This window comes from Lates calcarifer, linkage group LG24 (genome assembly GCF_001640805.2).
Source record: "Lates calcarifer isolate ASB-BC8 linkage group LG24, TLL_Latcal_v3, whole genome shotgun sequence".
Lineage (NCBI taxonomy): Eukaryota > Metazoa > Chordata > Actinopteri > Centropomidae > Lates > Lates calcarifer.
This window is the reverse complement of record NC_066856.1, coordinates 7,214,924-7,238,240: the sequence shown is the minus strand read 5'-3', so window position 1 is coordinate 7,238,240 and position 23,317 is coordinate 7,214,924. Positions and strand designations below refer to the sequence as shown.

Below are 23,317 nucleotides of genomic sequence, written 5' to 3'. Positions count from 1 at the left end.
CCAAATGTTAGGCTGGTAGTCAGATAATAAACTAGTAAATCTCTACTCCCAGCATGCAGCACCAAGAACACTGGTGCTAAGAGATCTTTATGATTTTAGGATGGGTGTCAAGCTTAAAGTAAAAATGTTCTGCCCATGGAAATCTTTGACCTCTTAACCTGTTAAGACTACCATCTCAGTGGAGTGGGTAACACTGAATGGGATTATACATATAATTGACAACACAAAAATCAATACACCTGTCCAGTGTTCATTAAATAAATACCCAGTAACTGATTTACTCTATCAGGCAGCAGTAAATATTCTGTGTCAAATGCATACATTCTCGTAGGATTAATCATCTTCTTTCCTTTCAGTAATGTATATTTATGCATTATGTCCCCTCCAGTGAGGTTTTCCCAACTAGGCTTCCATACTTCATCAAAGACTGGCACTTGTTTGAGCCTGTCAGGTTGGACAGAGTTGCAAAGCGCTTACGGGCTGCCACAGATCTACACAACATCCTGATTGCACAAACAGCTGGAACTCCAAGAATCCCCATAAGTACGTGTCCTATCCAGAGTCCACATTCCTTTGAATTTATCCTGCCAGGGGGCGTGCACGCTGAGAGGCGATCTTTTCACAGCACACCAGCAGGGACACTGTTCACCCACCGAGAGACTCACCATGGCTCTAGCATTGAATTGCACACCCTGTATATTGCGCTGTATTTATATTCTTTCGTTGCTTTTCTCCAGTGTATTTTGCGACGCGGATGCAGAGGAAGATGAGCATGCCAAGCACACATACACGGTGGAGATGTTCAACGAGGCGGTGCCCACCGCACCCCACTTTGTCATGTTTTACGCCCCATGGTAAGTGAACAGTTACCAAGTTTTTTCCAGATGACGCTGGTTACATGTCTTGGCAGTAACCTTGAGCTTTCTTTTAAAGCCCCCCATATGAACAGAAAATGGGAAACCCTGCCTATTACTGTTACAACTAACTGGCACTGTAGCTAGCAAGCTAGTTAGCACGCAAGCTAGTCGGCTACACAACCCCTTTCCCTTGGCCAGCCGGTGTGGTTAGCTTAGCTCCTCACTAGCATAGCCAAACAGTTTGCTAGCCGACTCCAGCTTAACGGATTGAAATACTTTTCACATCTCGGCCTACGGTGCTAACAGTGCAACAGTTTGCTGTCTGTTTACTTTCGGTAGAAACTTTGTAGTGAATGTTGAACGGGGAACTGAAACAGTGAACATTTTATTGTGCTATTCAACGCTGTTAGTGCCGAGATACTCAGTCACAGTTCAAAGTTGTAGTTTGAGAAGCTGCGCTTACGTGGCAGGCACTGATTGACCGATGTTATGTCAGTGGTTGCAAAAGTGAGGTCCGTGGACCTCCATAGGTTCTTATGGGGGGCGGGGGGGAATCCCAGGAGTTCGCAGTAAAACAAAAATAATAGCTCAGTTTGATTATCACCAAATGTAATGCGGAATGAGAAAAGGAAGATGGAGATAAACACAGAGACTAAATATGAAGATAAGATCAAAGTTCAGCTTGCTCTTCAGTATCAACGGGTACCTCTATTACCAAATCTTTGTCTGATACCTGCATACAGTCCTTTTCTGCCTCCTCTGCTTGCACAATATAACATTTTAAGGCAGCAATGCATTATTATTAACAGATATCAGCTTGAATTTCCGACTTTGTTATTGACATCTTTCTTTGCTTTTCCATTAACATGGATGCACATTATTTGTGTCTGTACTGCTTTTTTCCTTTGTTTAAAGTGGTACTGTAGGGTAATTCCCTGTCAAATGAACAGATTTCAGAAAAAAAAAAAAAATCACAGCTGGCAATCTTGGACTTGCTTCATACTATGCTGCAAGGGCAGTGCAGCACCTGCACAATTTACAGTGTCCATTGATGCCTTCTGATGTTCATGTGAGCTTTTGCATACAGACAATGCGTTTAGTGTGGTCAGTTCAGAAAAGTTGTGTGTTAATGATGGCTTTTAGGGAACATAGTGTAGTTTGGGTAGAAGATGTATTCCGCCAGATCAAAATATGTAAAAACTTATAGATCAACGTCTGTTGCACACTAACCGTATATGTACCACTGTTGTGTCCAGGTGCGGTCATTGTCAGAGATTACAGCCAACATGGAATGAACTGGCAGACAAATACAACAGCATGGACGAGCCCCCAGTGTATGTGGTAAAAGTAGACTGCGTCCAGGACACCAAGTTCTGCTCTAATGTCCACGGGGTTAGAGGCTACCCTACGTAAGTACTAGTGACATTAGCTGAGGCATCCTATTACCACATTGGCATGGATGAGGTCAGCTTTAGCACTTCAGATTTTTCGGTTAATTATCAGAAACTGCAACCTCAGTGAAAAATAATGCATTAGAGGTGATATTCAGGATAAAAACAAGACTTACACACAAGTAAGCAGTCATTTTTTTTTAATCACTGATTGACAGAAAAGTGACACATTGACCTGCATTTAGTTGAGTATTCTGCCAGTATCTTAATGACATTCTCTTAAATCTTGGCTATTGCTCACTCTATACTGTACTTGCAAACGCAGCAGTCACTGGGTAATGATTCACAGAACTACATAGCTAAAAGTGACCAGGTTCTTTAGCTTGTAATGATTATTAATTGACTAGTTGGAAAGTTGTTTTTGCATGTATGGGTCATTGTGTTTAAGCACATTTTCTTGTGAAACTGTAGACCTGAATCATAACTCTGTCATGCTACAATTCTGTCAATTTAGAAAAATCTTATTATGTTATGTCTAGGCTGAAGTTGTTTAAGCCAGACCAGGAGGCAGTTAAGTACCAGGGGCCCAGAGATCTGCAGTCTCTGGAGACCTGGATGCTGAAGACACTCCAGGAGGAGCCTACAGTGAGTTGCGCTTCATTCAGTTAACACCCCAGATTTATAAACCAGTGACCCTTACAGTGGAAGAACAGCAGTGGTCATAGACGTTTGCTCTCGTGTGTCCTCCAGGAACCAGAGAGTGAACTGGAGCCTCCCAAAGCCCCAGAGCCCAAACAGGGCATGTATGAGCTCACTGCTCTCAACTTCAAGGCCCATATAGCCAAAGGTAAGGATCTAATATAAGATATGCTGTTAAATGCTTCATGAAAGTACTGTTGTTGTAACAGTTAAGTTAGGCAAATGAGCAGGTAACTTCATCATGTGTATTTACACAGCTGTATCCTGCCTTAACAGATAAACCGTTTCTGTTTTGTCTTCATTTTAAACCTACTTTCAGTTTTCAGGCACACTGGGTAGTGTTTCTAGATCATTCATTAGAGAATGGAAACTCTTCCTTGCCTTAATTTACATAACTGACAGTTAAACACAAGTACCTGAGCCACAATCCACAACGTCAGTCAACGTGTACCAACTGTATAACACTTCTCTCCTGTCACTACATGTTTCTGGCTATTCAGACAATGACTTGAAAAATAAACAGTGCTCATGATAATTGTCTCCTCGAAATTATGGTTCTTGAGCTCTGCCAGAGTTGAATGTTTTGATTTTGAAGAAAAATAAATGATTCTTGTTTGGAGACGAAAAAAAAAAATGCAGGATATGACATAGGCATTTTTAAAGCAGTGTTTATAGGTCCCACCTTCACATCTTGGCAACCTGAGCTGCAATAAACATTGGGTAATTGGTTGTGTATAACGTCAGAATAAGAGGTGTACAGTTTCATTTACGGCAGCTGTGTGGAGTTTGTAGTGGGTTCAACTTTTTACTTCACTCCACTGGATGAAAGATATGAACCCACAGAATTGTGCACTTGTGTGTGATTATGTTCAAGTAGAAATTAGTACACCGAAAGGCATTTTACTAATAAACCTACTTATTGTGTGTTTTTATATTATTTTCCATGTGTGTTCAGTTTTCTTGCTAGTTATCTGCAGTGTATTTTTCTCATATGGCTTTTCTCCTCTTGTTTCAGGTGCTCATTTTGTTAAGTTCTTTGCACCGTGGTGTGGCCACTGCAAAGCCATGGCCCCAACCTGGGAACAGCTGGCAACCTCCTTTGAGCACTCTAATGACGTCAAGATAGGAAAGGTGGGTCCTTCAGATTGTATATAGGTTCACAGGTTCTCTCTGCAAATACTCATAAATGATTAATCAGATATTAAAACAATAAAACATTGCATACAGTGACATGATTAAAAGTAGAGCAACTACAAAAGTAGTTGTATTTATAATCATGCCTACCTTCTTTTTACTCTTTTGTTCTCTTTTTATACACCCATCCTACAGTATGTGCTGCCTATATGAAGGTCTGAGTTTTTAAATAGCAGTGCTCTGCTTACCCTCTTCATTACAAGTAACTTTAAAACACTACCAGTATTACATTCCTGTTTGACAGAACGGGATGGTGGCCATACGAAAAGCCAGCTGTTGGTGTTCTGGGTCTTTAAACAAACACTTTGCAGGGTCAGTGTTTGCATTTCTGTATCATCCTACTTTTAATAACACATGTTCATGTATTTATTGCCTAGGTGGACTGTACACAGCACTATGAGGTGTGTTCTGACAACGGCGTACGGGGATATCCCACACTGCTCTTCTTCTACAATGGGCAGAAGGTACAGAAGAAGTTTTGGACTTGTAGTAACCATCAATTCTTTAACAATCTTTGCATACACAACTCACTTTTGACCTCAGCCTGCCTCCTTTTGACCTGCTGCCATTGTGTCTGTCATGTTGTTTCTCCTTCACACCTACGATTTATGCAAACTATAACAACTTCCATGACATTACATCATACTGGAATGATTAACTGTGTGAACAAATAGGGGGGGAAAGTGGCATGCTCTTCACTCAACAGCCATGATATGATTTCTACACAGCTGCCATTGAAGATTCCAGCTAAACAGTGATTGATGTGACTGATAATAATCAATCAACATTTTGCTTCAGTTAAGACTGTTTTCAGTTTTACAATATGCATAATATGTTGAGTTCTGGAGGTCCAAACACAAAAGTATTTATTATAATGGCATAAATGATGATGACGATTCTGTGTGTTTTTGTAGACAGAACAGTACAAAGGAAAAAGAGACCTGGACTCTTTCAAAGACTTTGTGGACAACCAGCTGAAGGCTGCCACTGCTGAGGAGCAAGAGCAAGAACCAGCTGAGGAACAAAAAGCAAATGAGATCCCCACTGATGAGCCAGTCAAAGAGGAGGTAAAGGAGGGTGTGAACAACCCAAAACAAGAAATATTATACAGAAGAAAGATTATTTTCATGTTCTGTATGTTTATATCTTGGTTGCATTTGTGTGAAGTTCATACTTTTGAGACCGTACTTGTCAAATTATTCTGATCCTAACAGGTGTTTAATTGTCATGCAGTTTAATGCTGGTATTAGGCAAGTTACGGCCCATGCATTTTTTAGTGTGTGTACCTTCAGTGGGAGTCTGTTTTGCATGAGCAGCTGTTTAAAAAAAAAAAAAAAAAAAAAACAAAAAAAAACACCATGGGAATTTGCAACACTGTGACTGCATCCCTGTAATTGTAACTGAGAGGAGATGTTGAATCCTACCCTTTTTTTTTCTTAGCTTGCGTGCCACTGTGACTACCCTGGTAAAGTCTGTCACACTATTGCATAGATGCCATTCAGTCACACATAAATGCTTCGATGTGAACGTCAGTAGAAAAAAGTGGATGCAGCATCCAAACTCTATGCTGCTCCTGAACAAAACGAAGATGAACTTTTTAAGTGAAAAGACTTTTGGTTTGGTAAAAGTGGATCAGCATGATTCAGCAGAGTTTAATATCAGAATTTCTGTTCTTCTGTCTACAGTCCAGCGTGTTGGTCCTGACCGAGAACAATTTTGATGAGACAGTGGCCAAGGGCTTCACCTTCATCAAATTCTATGCTCCATGGTAAGATAAGCTTTTCTAAACAAGTGACATTTAAATCATACAGATATTTTAAAAGCATTAATTAACTAGTTGCAAGCTAGCAGAATCAACCGTGTATACTTTTCACATTGATTTAACACGTTTAAGTTCATTTATGTTTTGAATTCTGTGTGTACTTCATCACCTAAAGGCAAGCTCCATCCCAGAATCAAGTAAAATCAGAAGAGACCATATTGGCCTGCCTTATAGTTTATGATAATGTATTAACATTTTGAGCATCCTGTGCCTGCTTCAGCTTCTGCATGTAACAGACGTGAAAGCCCTGCTTTAATCTGGGTTTAATATTTGCTGGAGTTAACTGCATATTTAGAGGAGCTCGAAGTACAGGTACAGGTACATGCCATAATAATACATAAACTACCAGTGAGTTAACCTAAGTGCCTGCAAAAGAGTTTGAAATGAAATGTCAAGAGACTGAATCTTAATTTTAGTCAAACCATAAAATTACATTCTCCAAAGTATTTCCAGTCATGTAATTCCTGTGTTATCCTGCTCTCTAGGTGTGGCCACTGTAAGAACCTTGCTCCAACATGGGAGGATCTTTCCAAGAAGGAGTTTCCCGGCCTCACTGATGTCAAGATAGCCAAAGTGGACTGCACTGTCGAGCGCACACTTTGCAATAAGTACTCTGTAAGTGTGTGGACACAGTGTGACACCATCTAATCTGATTATGTTGCATTCATATCTCTCTCGCATACCCACAGGTCCGCTTTTTATTTCCTCAAGAAAATCAATATTGTGTTTTTATCACAGTGTCATAAAACAATACAGCTGCCACATACTTTAATAACATGCTGCAGACTGTAGTCCTAAAGTAGACTCAACACTGTCATTGGTAAAGGAATGTTGTCACACACACACAGTCAGCTTTGATTGTATGTGGAGTTTAGGAGGAAGGGCCAGAGGCATTACTTAACAATGACAAGGTGTTGAAATGAAACACGCTGCAAATGATAACAAGCTCCCAGTTTGAATATTTAAAAAGCAATGTCATGACAACAGTAAAACTTATACTGCTTTCTGAATTGCTGCGTCAGAGGTCAAGATTCACAGGTCATCGCTTTTGACTTGAGTGATGACTACTTTTCTGAATCTGACTGGTTTTCCACTGCCACTGGAATTTAAGTTGTTTAGAGAGAAATGCCTCTGCCAGCAGCATATCTCAAAGTTTGGTGTGCAAATGGAGGATTTCCACAGAAATTAAAACTGATGTCCCCCGGTGATTTAAACTCTTGAATAAAACAGGATTTCTGACCGACAGCAGTACACAATTAAATGTACCAAAAGTTGGGTGGGCATTCCTACAACCAGGCAACAGTAGACCAGGTGACAAATAGAATAAGAGTCCAAACTGAGTTTTCGAGAGTTATTTAAGTATGTTTCAGTATTCTTTTTCTGTTTCTGTTCCATATCTAAACTCTCAAAGATATTCACTACCTGCTGTATCAGGCTCTGGATCTGCACTTTAAAAGCTGCATCATACCACCTACCTAAACTTTTAACTGACTTTTTAAAACACCATTGGAAATGCCTTCTCTGTATAAAACCTCTTACTTGAAAACACTGTCTTTATAATATAAATACCTCTTGATTTCTGTGGCTTAACTTTCACCATAACCTTTTTTTTTTAAAGTTAGTCTTTAACTTAACCAGCAGCATTTTTGCACATGGTGCTGTGGTAAAGGTGGTTGTCATATCATCCATGTACAGTGCTTATAGGGATCCTTAAAAAAATTTGTCCTAGCTCATTCCTTTTTCTTTCTCTTTGTCCAAGTAAGCATATTGAATAATAATAACCCCCTGTTGTTTTGTCCTCTCTTTCCAGGTGCGAGGTTACCCCACGTTGATCATGTTCAGGGCGGGAGAACAGGGTGACGAGCATCACGGTGGGCGGGACCTGGAGAGCCTGCACAGCTTTGTGCTGAGGCAGGCGAGAGACGAGTTGTAGAAACGGAAGCGCCAGCGCCCGCACTGCATATCTGGCTAGTAGGACACCACTCTCTCTAATACGGTAGCCAGATCTTTCTTTATATCTCTCTCCACTTGGGTTCTTTTCAGAAAGGAATCAGCCAATGGCAGACTGAAACGGTCTGTTCTTTCTCCAGTGTTCAAGGACAGAATAATTCAATGTTTGGGATGTGGACGTATTTCTCATTGCTGTTACCCAACCTCAAATCTCCTAATATGGAGAACACTATTGCATTGGTTGGGTCTGCAAATGAAGTAATACTTTATGTCTGACTGTAAGCACTGCTCAATTGATCAGAACCAGAATTCCTCACACAAGTAATGTTTATTAAGAGGGTAGCACTGAAGGACACGTGTTCCAGTTTCTGCCGGTTAAAAATCAATTGTTTCTGACCTGACTTCTGTAGCCATTTGACTTTTTTTTTTTTTTAAATATAAAATTTTATACATGAGATCTGTTGTTAAATCATGAGCCATTAATGTTACGGTACTGTCACTCAAAAGGTTGTTAAAAGTTCATGTCATCCAAATGTGAAGATGAATTTGAGTTAAGTTGAGGGAACCTCATATCCATGCCAGTAATGGCCTATCTGACTTAACTCTCAGGGAAACACGCATGCAGGCTGGAGGGGGTTGTGATGGATGGTGCTTTTATTGTTGTCACAGGCGTCTGACATGGCACAGGGTCATGAATGTAAAGAGTATTGGTAAAGATCTTGGCCATGCACCCTACCCCGTTTCTGACTCCTGTGATATCAGCCACCCATCTCTGCTCCTCCTAGCATTCAGCATCTCAGGCCTGGACCATGTTGCTCCATATCTATTACTGGACATCTTAAAGAGTCACTGCTGTTTCTGTTTGTTTGTTCAGAAACCTCCATCAGATGCAGCTCATTTGCAAAAGCTGCAGCTTTGAGTGGAATCTTTCCTTAAAATTGTCCCCTCACAATATTGTCAAATGTAGTACAAAAGTGTGAATGTAAAATAGTTTTTGCTATATTTCATTGGCCAGGTTCATGTTCAAAAGGTGTTGGGGACCAGCAGGTGGAGCAAAAGAGGACAGTTTGGTCACTTGGACCCAGTTTTGAGGTTTAAAACACAAGTAGTGTGAGTTTGAGATCTTCCTAAGAACAAGTACTCTACTTTGATTGACATTAAACCCTCAGTCACAGCTCTTGGTGATGCCACTGTTCTCATTGGCTTTTACAAGCAATACTTGTGAGGTTAGAACTGAAAAAAACATTGCCTCCAGCTCAGGATCAGGTGGGCTAGCTAGCATCTTATCACTTGTCTAAGATTGTGATTTATTCTTAGTGACTGAACCACCTGTATCATGGGTCTACATAATTTGCCTTTCCTGTTCCCAAATGATGTTTCTAGATGTCGTATTTTCTGTCAGTGGCCGTGAGATCAGAATCTTAAAGAATGTAGCACTACTAAATATATAGGTGTAGGTGTAGAGCTGCTGGTTCGAAAATCCCACTTACCAAATATGATCTGGAAAAATGAAGCATCATTCACACAATACAACAAAAATAAACCATAATTGGCTGATTTTAACTTCATATTCTTAGTGTAAACAATGGTTAGGTGAATGAATCAAACTAAGATCTTTTAGTGACCTGTATACTGTATCATAACTGTTAACCCAAAACTTGTACAGAGGGTTAATTGATTGAACAGTCAAAGGCTGAGACATAATCTGTCACAGCCCTGGTTCTAAAAGTATTTGCAGTTTAAGTCTTTTCAGTGCACTTTTCCATTTTCAATCATGATGTAACAACTGCATCCACCTGCAAGGCCATGCCCATTCCAACGCAAATGCTCTTTGACCCAGGTTATGTGAAAAGTACTACATAATGCAGGGTACCATTTATTGTCCAACCCAGGTACACAAAAAGTCAGAGACACAGCAATTCTTTGTCAGTAAAAGTTTTTATGGATAGCACATGGTCTAAGGAACTCCAGTGACAGAAGTTTTTTTTTTTGTTTTGTTTTTTTTTTTTTTGTTTTGCCTTGTGAGTCATGGGTTGTGCACTACCCATGGATTTTGTACAAAAAGAGTAAATAATGGCAAGTTGTAACATGAGATTTCATAATAAATTTTTTTCAAAAATAGGTTTGTATTTCCATTGGGTTTTTGCATCTGTCTTTGTTAATAAGGTATGTGATTTTTCTTTTTAATAGAAGGTGCAATAAATAAGCTACGAATGTACAAGTATTTACAAAAAACAGTCTAAACATGATCACAAATGTAAACAGCAGCTTACCAGAGGTATATTGTAATTTATGATTGGTTAGGCATGTAAGGTATTTTGATTCTTACTGGTATTAGTTTTTCATTATATGTTCTCTAAAAGACTATATCATTCAGAGCTCACAGTAACATATACAATTGGAGAGAATGTTGCCACTGGACACATAATTTTACCATCAGGGTTGAAAAAGCAAAGGGCTAATTTCAGAGAGCTGGCCCAGAATCTGTCCTGCCGGCTGTTTTTGACTCACTAAATGTTTTTCCACAATCTCTTGATGAGTTGTCAGGGGTGGAAGCATTTGTTAACTTTGTGAGTACAGCGACATGGAAATGGCCATTTGCGGTATGTCGGAGGGATAAGGCTGTATTCTTCGCTTCTTTGGAGAAAAACATTAGTTTAGCCAGAACATGCATCATGTTGAACCAGCCTGGTGAATCGTAGCTCAGCGTGAGCCCGGCAAATATTGACATGAAGGGGATATTTGGAGCAGTGCACTACTAAAATAGCATGCGGTCACTTTGGTTCAGTCCATATTATATTTTAGGAAGGCAAATATGGCTTGAGAAGAAAATACATCAGAAAAAGAGGAAGGAAATATGAAACTACTGACGCCAATGGATCATTCATTCAGTATTAGATTGTTTGGGTTAACAACATTTGCACTGAAAAGGAAACTGGGCTTGTATTTTCCCATCTGACTCAAACCATTTACACACATTTTCTGTCATTTGACCAGGTGATGTCACTGACTTCTGTTGGTTTTCAGTGCTGTGATAACACTGAGTCAATTCCCTGGGGTCATGCACTGTAGAGAAGTTGTTCATCAGTAATTGCGCGAGCCTCTTCTGAGAACTGATCCACTGATTTTACACACACACACACACACACACACACACACACACGTGTATATACATCTATACACATACATACATACATATGTGAAGGAGAAGGGAAAGAAAGCAGCACTCGGACTCGTCCCACAACAGTTCAGTTTTGCCCTCGCCCTCTCAGTGAGGGGGAAGGTGCAGTAGCCTTCTAGGTATTCATACACACACCTCCATAAACACATAATATACAGACTTGGAACACTCCCTCCTCCCCTCACACACACACACACACTCATTCATTCACTTGCAGACCCATGAAAGACTCTACTCCAAAGGTGGCGGAGAAGGTGACAGATCGTTTGGTGACTCAGCACTGGAGTAGGGTGAGAAGTTGCCTATAGATGACACCTGTATGGTGTCATTTTGGTCCCCACTTAGTTTGATGCCTTGATGACAAATCATCTTGTTAGATAAATGTTTTGAGCTGTCCAAGATTGGATGGAATAGAAAATGTAAATTATCATTCAGGGTGGATATTCCTTGCAGGCTGAGGATTTGGGCAGGAAACTGGCATCTACTTGAGGTCAACATCACCCAGGAGTCACTGGTGCAGTTGCAGCCCTTTGCCAACCCAATTTTTCAACCAAACATTATTGGTCCTTTGATGGCGTCAGTGGCAGCCACAGGCCCGCACTACCATGTTCTTGTATTTCTTCAGTATGACGTTGGAGTTGTCATCGAAGTAGAGCACTGAGATGGCGTGGAGCTTGGTGGGGGCGCAGCACGGCTTCGGCACGTTCTCAGGGTTCATCAGGTGCACCTGAAAAACAGGAAATACTTCTCTAGGTATCTAGGATTTGGCATACAGAGCTTTTTCCATCAAACCACACAGTCTATATTCAAAATAGACTAAGTATGTTTTACTGCATAAGCGCAATCATCGGGTGTTATAATACTAGAACACACAAGTTGAATGAAATAAAAATCTAAGAATAAAACTTCTGCATCATACTTTAAGTTAAGTTCACAAATTCAGAGACAGATTTGCAACAGTAGTAGCCTCATTCGATCCTGACTTTTAGTTCCTCCTATGTGTCAATCTCCAAAAAAACCCACTACATTTCCCATAATGCAACTCAACAGTGTTCAGTTTAGTAGATGCTTGGTAAATGCACACATCTTTGAAACTCCATGCATTCAGCTTGTACTTGACATAACTCTAATGACATCATTTTCAGTCTTAACACACTCCCAACAGAGCAATAAAAGACATGTACCTTCTTAGCTGAAGTTTAGGAGTACACTTTATGACAAGTGAACATATCTGCATGTGTAAAATCAGTAGAGTGCTTAAAGGTAACTGTGCTTCACGATAACACAGTACAGTATACATGAATTGGTCTTTAAACCCTTAAAAAATCCAGATGAACTCTGACACCCTACTGCTACCACAAAAACATTAAATACTGGCAGGGAGGTGAGACTTAAACCTAGAATGGCTTCCCCTGTACTGTGTAAAGAATGTAGCAAGCACGGTAAGCTGGTCTTACCAGTGTTTGTACGATGGCATGGTTGGTGGCGTTCATGTGGGCGTTAAGCGGGAAGGAGCACTCTCCATCGCAGTAGTTGGCTGCGTAGCCCTCAGGAGCAATAATCCAATCCTTGGAGAAACATATTGCAGCAAACATAAACAAGCAGCACAGTCACAGCAGATGAAATCAATCGAATCAAGTAAATGAAACATCCTGATGTATTAATAACTAGTCTATTAGAGAGACAAATCTTTATATCTCTGTTTTGAAATAAAAATTCATCCGGGCAAATTCTTTTTCTGACTTGTTTTTTTTTTTTAAACCAGTGCACCTTTCTGTCTGTCAATAATACCTCTCTGTCTTTTTTATCTGCTTGTCCTTCTCTTTCTGGCCAGCTCCCTCCCCTTGTGCCCCTGAGTTTTTGTGTGTGTGTGTGTGAGAGAGAGAGAGAGAGAAAGGGAGAGGGAGAGGGAGAGAGAGAGAGAGAGAGAGAGATAGTTTGTGTGCTGGAAGCCTCCCTCTAGATGTCAGTGCTGTGTTAACAGCTGACTGTTTGTTCTCTTCTATTTCTTCCCGTCTGTGTCCTCGTAAACACATGCACACAAATAAACACAAACCTGCGGTTTGAGACTTAAGTTTACTCCCTCAAACTTACTTTAACTGGCTTCCTCTCCTTCGCCCACCTTTGCTTGGTAGTACTACTTTCATATAAGGCTGACAAACAGTGGTGTTTATAGTAATATATGTGTATAAATGATGTGACACTGTCATCAAACTGAAAACATAGACTCAAAAGAACATTCTTGTAGGTATAAGTGTGCAAACGTTTTTTGTACATGGTAGATGTGTGTATGTATAGAAAAAAAAAACTTGATTATGTAAGAAATGCACAATCATCACTGTAATATGTAGATTTACAACCACTGGCATGTATCTATTGATCATCAATGTACCAATTCCATTTTGAAAACTGAAATGTTTCTGGCAACCCAGTATGTAGCTTTAAGTAAACACTGATTAGGATTCAGACTAGCCCTAAAGAGACGGAGAGGTTCCCCACACAATTATGAGGATGTGTTTCGATTTATGAAATAAGAAAATGTTTGCTACCTGCCAGCCCAGTTCCCGGAAGCTGACGTAGAGCTCGTGTCTTCTGCATGCTGTCTTCTGATCACTGCTGTTGTAATCTGCAACAGAAAAACAGAAAGCATCGTGAACTTGTGTCTTGAGATGCACACAGAACTCCACCCCAATGTGGCCCTCATCGTATGAATGTAACATATGTATGTATGTAAGTAAAGTGCCTAACTGAATTGATCAGCATTTAAATATTGCATGGCATGAGCACAAGTGGTTGCACAGTGACAAGCAAACTCCTGCTCTGTAGTTCCCTCTTAATCGTTTCAGCTTATAGGTTTGTTTTACAGTTGAGAAGGTCATTGCTGGCGTCAGTCACCACACTGTAAGATGGTGACACAGACTTTCCACTGATGCTTCAAGGGTTCTTTCTCACCAACTTTCTCTGTCTAGTCTCATGTATTTTTTTGTATTTTTGATGATGCTTTTCTTCACAAATCTTGCAGAGAAAGACTGTGAGAGAGAGAAGAGTCTTGTCCTTGTCCCTCAAGACTTAAGCAAACTAAGCTTCTCAGCGGCCCCACGATACCTTGAGTAATCCTTCAGCCTTTAGCCCACAAGTGATTTAACTGCAGTTGTTTATACTCAAGTTACTTTTAAAACTGTTGACCAACTCTTTTGGTAAAAAACTTTTGTGGTTTTTTTTCTGTCACTTGTCATTACGGTTACATGTTTAGCCTAACCGAGTTCCTGCTTATTTGGGCTACGGTAACTTTACACATTGCAAGAAAAAAAAATATTTAGCTTTGAATCCATGTATGTCTGGCCCTCCCATCCAAAACTGTCATTTGCTACCTTTTAAAATCTGCTCATTGCATTGTCAGCCTGTTTGGTGTAGCCACTTATCCTGTCAAGCCATGCAAACATGGTTATTTGCTTCTCATAGGCAATAAATAGAGAGGAACTGTTTGCATTTTCAAGAAACAGTTGCCATGTAATGTGTGTGTCCGTGTGACTGTCAGTGAGTCATACTGCAGACGAACTAACTCCCCAACAGCAGCCTTGTTATGTCAGCCAGAGTTGGTCACAAACACACACAAACACACAACATACACAAACACAAACACAAACACAATTTAATTATGTATGGGTCACTGATGCTGGTTCCTTACATCCATACATCTATCATTCCTTACTAGTGGCACCTATACACAAACACACACTCACTGACACACACACACATAATTAAGTAATTTAAATTCATCAGCGCTAGTTGCATTAAGATTTCATCATCAAATAAAATGTAATTAGTTGGATTCATCTCATATAAAAGGAGACACAGATGGGGGAGGAGCAAATTTCAGCTTAAAGTAAATGAGAGAGAGGGACTTAGACATGAGTCATGGTAATTAACACTTCAGTTTTTACCACCTGTGCTAAAAATGTGCAGGTTTTCTACAATAATAAGGCACTATGTATAAGAGCATTTACCAAACATATCCTAAAATAATACATGCATTGTCCACAATGGGTTATATAGCACTTATACTAATGTCAGATGTTCAAATGTGATCAAAATTTTCCCTGAATAAGAATGTGTCTCTTTTTGTTGCAGTAAAATGTGAACATGTAAAGCTGTGTGAATATAATTTAGATGGATTAATTCTGTAAGCAACAGGAAATGAAAGGTGAAACCACAGTCAGCGGTGGGTTTGAGGTCAGGGGGCCATCTGTGACCGTTGCATGCAATCAGGTGTTTCCCCAGTTTAAGGTTCCTTCCTTTCCAAAAAGGAAAGACGGGTTTGCTGGATCTGTGCTAATGTGGAAATGGAGTTTATATGTGTATGTGTGTGCACAGTCAGGCATGTCTGCAAATGTATCATTCGCACACTAGGTCTCATGTAGACTGACTTCTTGACTTCAACAGAAAAGAGCATTCACAGATGAGGAGACAAACATTTGTGGTTACACTGATTTGTCCTAGAATTATTGCAATTTTCTTTTCATTTAATTTTTCATTTTCATTTTTTTCCCCCTTGCATTGTAGTGTGTAAGGTTTATATAGGAGGAAACAGGAAACATCTGAGGACAGAGGAAAAAAAATGCCACTGAAAGAACAAAGCTGAGTGACTTGGCTGACCTGAAATGAACTTAAGGAGAGAGGAAATGACAGTACTGTAGGATGATAGGGCTTTCATAGAGTTAATGTATAGAGATGTATTAGTCTTTACTGGAGCCTGAACCCTTGAGGTTTTAAATAACCTTGGGCTTAGCATCTGCATACATCCTTATCCAATCATCACTACTGCTACAGACAGGGTGACTAAATCATCTCGTTTGATTTCCTCCTCCAGAGTCCAGTCTGCACAAAGCTTCTTGTTTGGTATGAGCAAAATTTGCACGTTAATGGAAGGGGTTTAACAGAGCACACGCACGCACACACACACACACACTCCACCTCCTCGATGACACATTGAGATATGTCATCTGTTGTGCTGTCAGCTGATATAATTCCTGCAAATCCTTAACCTCTTCTAAACTCATTATACTGAACAAAATGTGGATGCCAACACAACACAGATAACAAGAATATCTTGCTTTGCTGAATGCTGTACAGCACAAAGTATCCCTTTCCCCCTTTTTCTCAGACATACATCTACACACAGCTAATTTTCCTTGCACCTCTTGGCCTTAAAAGCCATTAGCATTTACAGTTTGTGGGTCTCTTTAAGAGGAATAAAGCTGATATTTACTGTGGGCTTTCATTGAGTGTAAAGGCCCAGATTTGTGGTGCCCATAAACCACATCTCCCCTTCCTGCCTGTAAAAATTTAATGCCACACAGTTACCGCTGAGCTCTGGTTCCCATGAGGCTTTCATTAATTTCTTTTTCCTTTCCTTGACAGCAAGGGTGGGAAGAAACCTGAAATACTGACTCTACATATCGTACTTATGATTCTAAAATGTATTCTACTCTACTATTACGGTCATTTAATTCTGTCCTTACTACACTTTAATCCAGTAGCTTCTCACATTGGAATAGTAGATGTGCACAAACAAATAAAATAATATAGATTGTTTTATGACTGTCATTATTAAGGAACACCAATACATTTCAGAAATACCACTGTATGTTCAGTATGACGCTACACCTAGCAGATGGCTAGCTTAGCATAGCATAAACACAGGAAATGGATGCTATAGCCTTCACCTAACACCTCTAAAGGTCACTCACATGTCATAGGTCATTTGTTCAATCTGTACAAGAAACAGAATGTTTTCACACAAGTGTAAAAACAACATGTAATGGTTTTAAACGAAGCTCGCCCACTGCTGGATGTAGCTTCATCTTTAACAGACATGAGAGTGGTACCAATCTTCTTATCTCACCCTGGGCAAGGAAGCTAATAAGCATACTTCCTAAAATATCAAACAGTTCCTCTAAGCATTAACAGAGCCAAATCATGAGCGCGAGTTTCACCTGTTTATTATGCTGCAGTCAAGACCAAATACTAAACGCGAAGAAAGCAGTATTTCCTTTTTACGACATGGTAATATGAATGGGGCCAGTAGCACTGAACTCACTGAGCTTGCCTAACAGTGTTTAACCTGGAAACGTTTCCTCGTGAGTAGACAAACATCCGATCGAGCATGTGACACTAAAAAACTGCACTGAAATTCACATTGAATTCATTGAGGTGGGACAGCGACTGCCGGTTTACACCCTGTCTATTCAATAGCAGGGGAAACACTGCTCATTACTGCACATAAGCACTGTAGCTCTTTAACACTGAGACTTTTGATATACTGCACTGTATGAGTCTTGGGCTGATATTAACCCTTCACTACACTATTTGCCATTCATTAAACCCCTAACACACTTTCACCAGTGTAGTTCAGGACACCTCTCTGTCAGGACATATGTATGAATCTGGGCCCTAATGAAGGAAGAGGAGAGTCTCAATGGCTATGAACACATGAAAGGAGAATGTCACTGTTGTCTCTGACGTTTCTCCTCTCTTTTGCCTCCCACTGACCACTACTACTGAAGTTTATCTTTCTTCCTGTCTTTCATCACAGAGGTTATTAAACCCTGCGAGGGAGCTCCACTATGTCTAATTACCCCAACAGTAAACAAAAGGAGGTCGGGTAGGGAAGGAGCGAGGAGAATGAGGAGGAGGGAGGAGAAGAGAGACAGATGAAAAAACACAGCTGGCCGAGTGCTGTGTTATTATAATTCTTTAAGCAATACTGTTAGCGTGGCCAGTCTTTTAGCTGCGCAGCTAATGACTGGCTAGGCCTAATTACAGGCCGCCTGTGCTGCCTTGGGACGTGATATTCCTTTCCTGGATGGTTGTTAACTTCCCCCACAGCCAAAGACCAACCCGACTCCCATTACCTCCCTGGCCCTCTTTGCCCACAAAACCCTAAATTACCTTTGAAGGTGTTGTATTGTTCTTTTGGCGAGGTACACAGCAGCTACTGTTCTACTGTGTGCGCATCAGGCACACCCAGAAGCATCTTGTTAACAAAATATCCACACATCCTCATCATAACTCATAACTTTAAGAGAAAATGCAAATGAAAAAGACCAACTTTCCTACTAAACAAACAAGCAAGATGTTAGACAGAAATTGCCCAGTCTGTGAATTGTCAAAGCAATTTTGCGCTTTGTAAAAAATAAATGCAGTCAAATCAGTGCAGTGGTTAACCACAAAGGTCATGAGTGGGCAATTTGGGCAGAGGAGGGAAATTATTTTTAGAAAACACACAGAGTAAAGTAACTCATGCTCCAAAAGGCTTAAAAGGCCTCTATGTGTCTAAGCTAGTGCACACTATATCAATTAAAAACAAACACTTTGCTGCCTTTTGGACTTGGATCTCTCTCTCTCTCTCTCCTCTCTCTCTCTCTCTCTCTCTCTCTCTCTCCTTTTTCCAGAGGAAGTATCAGGGTGAATTATTGGCGAAATACTCCTTTTAGTTGGAGCTGTGGTGGCCTGAGCTGATGTACTGTAGTTCCATGCCAAACTACGGGGACACTGTCCACATTTTGTTTCTCCCCTTGAGCGCTCTACAAGATGGATGCTCTCCCCAACCGTCCTGTCCTCCTCCCTGTCTCTGGAGTGAGTGATGCCGTATTGAAACCATATGCCCTCCTGAATTCCTCACGGATCCTCCCATCCCATCCAATCCCAGCAGTCCGCTGCTGGCCGCGGACATTCGGCTGTCGCGAGGGGGGCCTCCCTGCTTCCTGTGTAGGATCTAAATATTTACACTCCCCATCGTCCCGAGTGGCGAGGTGGAGAGGTCTTGATGTTTTGGGTTATGTAAAGTCCAGTCCTCCAGGACGCATATTTAACAGATTGTCCTTGTTAGAGCAGATTTTTTGAGCAGATTCACTTGGCAGAAAGTTTTCTCATCTTCCTGATACAGACTGGGACACAAAAGCAGACTACAGTTGACCTACCTTGTGAATCTGTGTGTAGAAGTAGCTGAATAGCAGACTGTTCTATATGATAGCATTAAACTATTTCTCTAAGCTATTAATTATGAATTTATTTACATTTGACATAATTATTCCCTCATCATCTTTCCTACTGGAAGAGAGCTGAAGTGACATTGGTTACCGAAACGCTAACCCACATTATAAGTAAATGGTGTTCACATTAGCTGTCTGATTCACAAGTGTACCCCAGTATCGCCACATCTTCTGAACATCTTGACTTCAAATGATAACTCTGTTCTCTAGTTCTCAGCCAAAGCTTTTATCTAACACAAAAAAGCAAAAGGAATTCAAATGACATCCTCTTGTGTCAACAGCAGCACAGAGTTACCTACTGAGAAAGGCACTGAAGATGCTCTTAACAAACAGAAAATAGAGCCAACAAATCTCAGCAAAGGATTTTTAGAGAGCAGCAGTAAAAACAAATCCAACTTGTCCTACAAATACATCTGTATGCCATACAGATGGTAGAGCTATTAAACACAGTAGCAGAAAGAAGCAAAGCAGAGGTAAATCGTTTCACAGGTCGCCAGTTGTGGCTGTGTGTCAATGTACTAAGATGTCCTCAGGTACCAGAGGACCAAATGCAAGCCAGCTATGACCCAGATTTGGCTAGGTTTTGGGGTTGCAGACTTGAGCCTCTTTGGTCTGAGCAGCAGCTTCAGTTAGCAGTACTGTGGCTAGCATTGAGAGAGTCTCAGCCCCTGGAATCAGCACAAGTATACTTGGAATGATTCTAGCACTTCATTTATCACAAGTCTGACATAAGTCCAGAAAACAGGTGTGCCGCACTTAGGCTGCTGTCGGGCCAAACAGCTTTGACTACCTGAGGGTTAGCAGATACACAGCTTTACAGAATGTTTAAAAACAGCAATAATATGTGTTATGTAGACTATAGAATGACATAAACTTTCCTGAACTCAGTCTTACCTATCTTTCTGTTTGCAGAATCAAATAAATCAAGATTTTAGGCTGATAATTCTGACATAAGTCCATGGCGAACAATACAATTGTGTTGATTAAGCTGATTAAACTTATATAAAGTCCAGTAGCTGAAGGAATTATGTTTATTTTGGACCATTCTGCACCTCACAGTTTATATTCAGTGTTAATGTTATGCAACAGTGCAGGAAGTAATGTGCAATTTTTGTAGTGAGGTGGAAAGCTCACCTTTTTATTAGCTACAACCACGAGCTTTCATTAAACCTAAACCTTGTATTTTATCTGCTTACCTTATCCACATTTGATTTGCCACAAGCACAGTGTTTCCCTGATCTCAACCACATTGTAGTTCCCCTGCATTTGTATTATAGAAAGCAAGAATTTTTAAAATGTTTGCTGCTGGGGACATTTTATTTACTGCTCCATACAAGGTTGTACTCTGATGCAGAGTTAAAGCTTCGAGCTGTGAAGGCTTAATATTAACATGACGCTTCATCTGTCAAATTAGTCAGGGATTAGAGTGACATTAACAACAGGCTCACTGAGCCCTAGCCTTAAGTACTGCAGTAGTCGCACAATGAAGCCTCACATGAGCATCTTAGCTTTAAGACCTATAAAGTCTGGCCAGAATTACACAGCAGGTGAAAGGTGAGCGGATTAGGGTTTGATTTAATTTGAAAAGCTTGCAGAGCTCATAACATCAGGCTTATACCTGCTCATTACCTCATCTGCTGAACAGGAAGAGGAGTGGGGAGGACTGATGAGAAGGTTCAGATGGTGAGGTCTACATCTCACTATGTAGAGCACTGTTTTGTGTCTATACCATTTTCTTTAGCATTGTCTACCACTTTTTTTTCTATCATGCACATACAATTTCTCATTTTGTCTGACCCCGATTGTTAAGCTCCTTTCTCTGTTACACTCTCACTCCAAGACTACCTCTCATCACATTCTCAGGCTTTACTTTACAATCTTTTTAGCTTAAATTCAAAGCCAAACCTTAAACCAACTCTCAGATCCCTTCATTAATTAAGGCACTTTAGGTGTTTGTACCCTTATTGTTTATCAGTAGCACACAGTCCAAACACATAGCCAGCATCATAAAGAACGATGGTCTGACCCCCAAAGAGCCCTGGTCTCAGCATCACAGAATCTGTCTGGGATTTCATGAAGAAACAGAAGACACTGAGACAGCCTGAATCCAACAGAGGAACTGAGGCAACTTCTCCAACATGCTGGAACTAACTACCTGAGTACAGGTGTACTGAGGAGAACCCGGAGCTGTTGCAAGGAGGGGAGTGGGGTTATAGGAAATACTGATCTGATTTAGGTTTTTCTGTTTACTGCACTTTGCATGGGTTTAACTGATGAATAAAAATTAGTACTGTATCTTATATATTGCTATGAAAAATCTACATTCCTTCCTCAAGATGCAGGTTTTGGTATATAGCTAATCCATACAGAGGAACTACAGTAAAAACAGATTTTGGACATCATCCCTGGGCTACGATTTTGTCAGACAGGGGATGATTAGAGAGACTCAGCCGAAGTCAGATCCAATTCATCAAGCGTCTCAAAGACGGCTATTTAAATCAGACTTCAAACAAATGCTATCTATCCACTGATCTGCAAGACGAGGTTGGTTAAAGTTCAGTGTTAGTCTAGTTGACGTAAGACTGACCTGCTAGACCCAACCCTCTGGATCCCTCCTGCGGCTGCGTGGATCGGTTGCGATTCTGCTGGCGACGTTTGCCGCCAGTGGAGCGGGCGGTGCGGATGTACACTTCACTGACTTTGAAAAACGCCACCATAAAAGGCTGCTTCTCCAGTGCACCGTCACGTCCTACAAGCCCCCCCTCCTTGGAAGTGATGCTCCGTCCTGTTTGAGAGGGCACAACACCTTTAAACTACGCAAGGCAAGATTTATGCTGATGAGACTGTGTTCACTGTATGCTTTGGAAATAATAAATAAAATTTTAAAAAAGATGCATGTGATCATATCCCTTACCACTGCTGGTCTCCATGCTGATCTGCAGGCCCAGGTTGTGTCCTGGGCTCATCACCCACAGGTTGCTGGTGGCAGTGATGTCAAACTCTAGCCAGCCCTCCTGAGCCGCCCACAGGCTGCGAGACTCCAGCAGGAACAGGTCTGCCTCTCTGGAAGAACATTGGAGATAATATAAAAGAAAAACAGCTTGGATTAAAAATAATAGATGAAATGAATTTTTAGTCATATATTTTAGTCATATAACATAAAATTCAGGTATTTATGTTCTGAGCTCCTTGAGCTGCAGGTTTAGGCTCACTTAAGGGACTGCATTTATTTTTTTTTAAATGTTATCTTATTTTATTATTTCAACGAAACCGTGAAACTGTGATATTTTTGCTTAAGGCTATCATACTGTCAGATTCTCATACTGTCCCATGCCTACTGACAACCCAGATGCCAAAGTCACGTGTCACTTTAAACATGCCAAATTTAGCATGTTATTATATTAGCACATTTTCCAAAAGATATAAGAAGGCAGTCAATTAGACAGAGAGAGAGAGGGCTATGTTAGTATAACTTACAATATTTTGTGTGAATAAAATTCATAAAGGTGAAGCATTTGAAATGGGAAGGAAGAGACCTGTGCACTGTGACAATAGATACAGTCTAGCCTAAGTTTTTCTGGTTGGCTATGGTGAGTTCAAACCAGCCAAGCAAGTCAGTAAGCATGGCTTTTGCTGCCAGGATTTTTAAGTAACTTTAAACTGCAGAACGTGTCAAACAGGAAGAAAAATACCTGTGTAACATGACTATGGAGAATTTCATGAAAAAGAGCCGAGGACACATAAGGAAAAGACAGAGTGTGAGTGATAAGAGGGCTCATCCATCCACTGTCCCATTACAGTAGTAATAACAGAGTGTCGGGTCTGTCAGACCCTCCTCCAGAGCCGACATCAAAGCCTCGTAATCATCCAGGTGTTTGGAAAATGCCCCTGCAGTCATGCATCAGCAGCCTCTCTTTATTGGTCATTAATGAGAGTGTTTCTGATGGCTTCCGTATGAGCCTCTACACACTGTTTTTCCTCCTCCTCTCTCTCTCTCTCTCTCTCAGACACACACACACACCTCTGCTGATGAAGGATGGCAGGGGTCCATCAGAGAGCCGCCTGTGGGGCGAAGGCTACTGAGAGCCTACTGTAAAAGTTCTTATTGACTGACTGCTTAAATGAACTGGAATAATAAGGTCGAGGGTCAAAGTTGTGTTTTTTGCCAC

The 23,317-nt window shown here is 40.7% G+C and overlaps 2 protein-coding genes across 5 annotated transcripts in view; one reads left to right on the top strand and one right to left on the bottom strand.

The window, feature by feature from the left end:
• The first annotated feature begins 596 nt into the window (after window positions 1-596).
• On the top strand, window positions 597-8,341 carry txndc5 (thioredoxin domain containing 5). The gene is made up of 10 exons (XM_018677614.2): window positions 597-854; window positions 2,114-2,266; window positions 2,788-2,893; window positions 2,999-3,095; window positions 3,963-4,078; window positions 4,519-4,605; window positions 5,056-5,208; window positions 5,827-5,909; window positions 6,449-6,578; window positions 7,774-8,341. Exons 1-10 carry the CDS (start codon window positions 667-669, stop codon window positions 7,894-7,896), a joined length of 1,236 nt encoding a protein of 411 aa, XP_018533130.1. The 5' UTR covers window positions 597-666; the 3' UTR covers window positions 7,897-8,341.
• A 1,491-nt stretch (window positions 8,342-9,832) lies between these two features.
• The window catches only part of bmp6 (bone morphogenetic protein 6), an 85,483-nt gene continuing 71,998 nt past the window's right edge, over window positions 9,833-23,317 (bottom strand). For 2 of the 4 annotated variants that reach the window (XM_051066947.1, XM_051066946.1), the window contains exons 3-7: window positions 22,063-22,211; window positions 21,736-21,933; window positions 13,644-13,720; window positions 12,552-12,662; window positions 9,833-11,821 (exon numbers count right to left, since the gene is read on the bottom strand). In XM_051066947.1, the coding sequence (XP_050922904.1) occupies window positions 11,672-11,821; window positions 12,552-12,662; window positions 13,644-13,720; window positions 21,736-21,933; window positions 22,063-22,211 (685 nt within the window). In that variant the 3' untranslated portion in view covers window positions 9,833-11,671. The remainder of the gene's footprint in view (window positions 11,822-12,551; window positions 12,663-13,643; window positions 13,721-21,735; window positions 21,934-22,062; window positions 22,212-23,317) is intronic. The other 2 variants (XM_051066948.1, XM_051066945.1) reach the window with 2 other exon arrangements.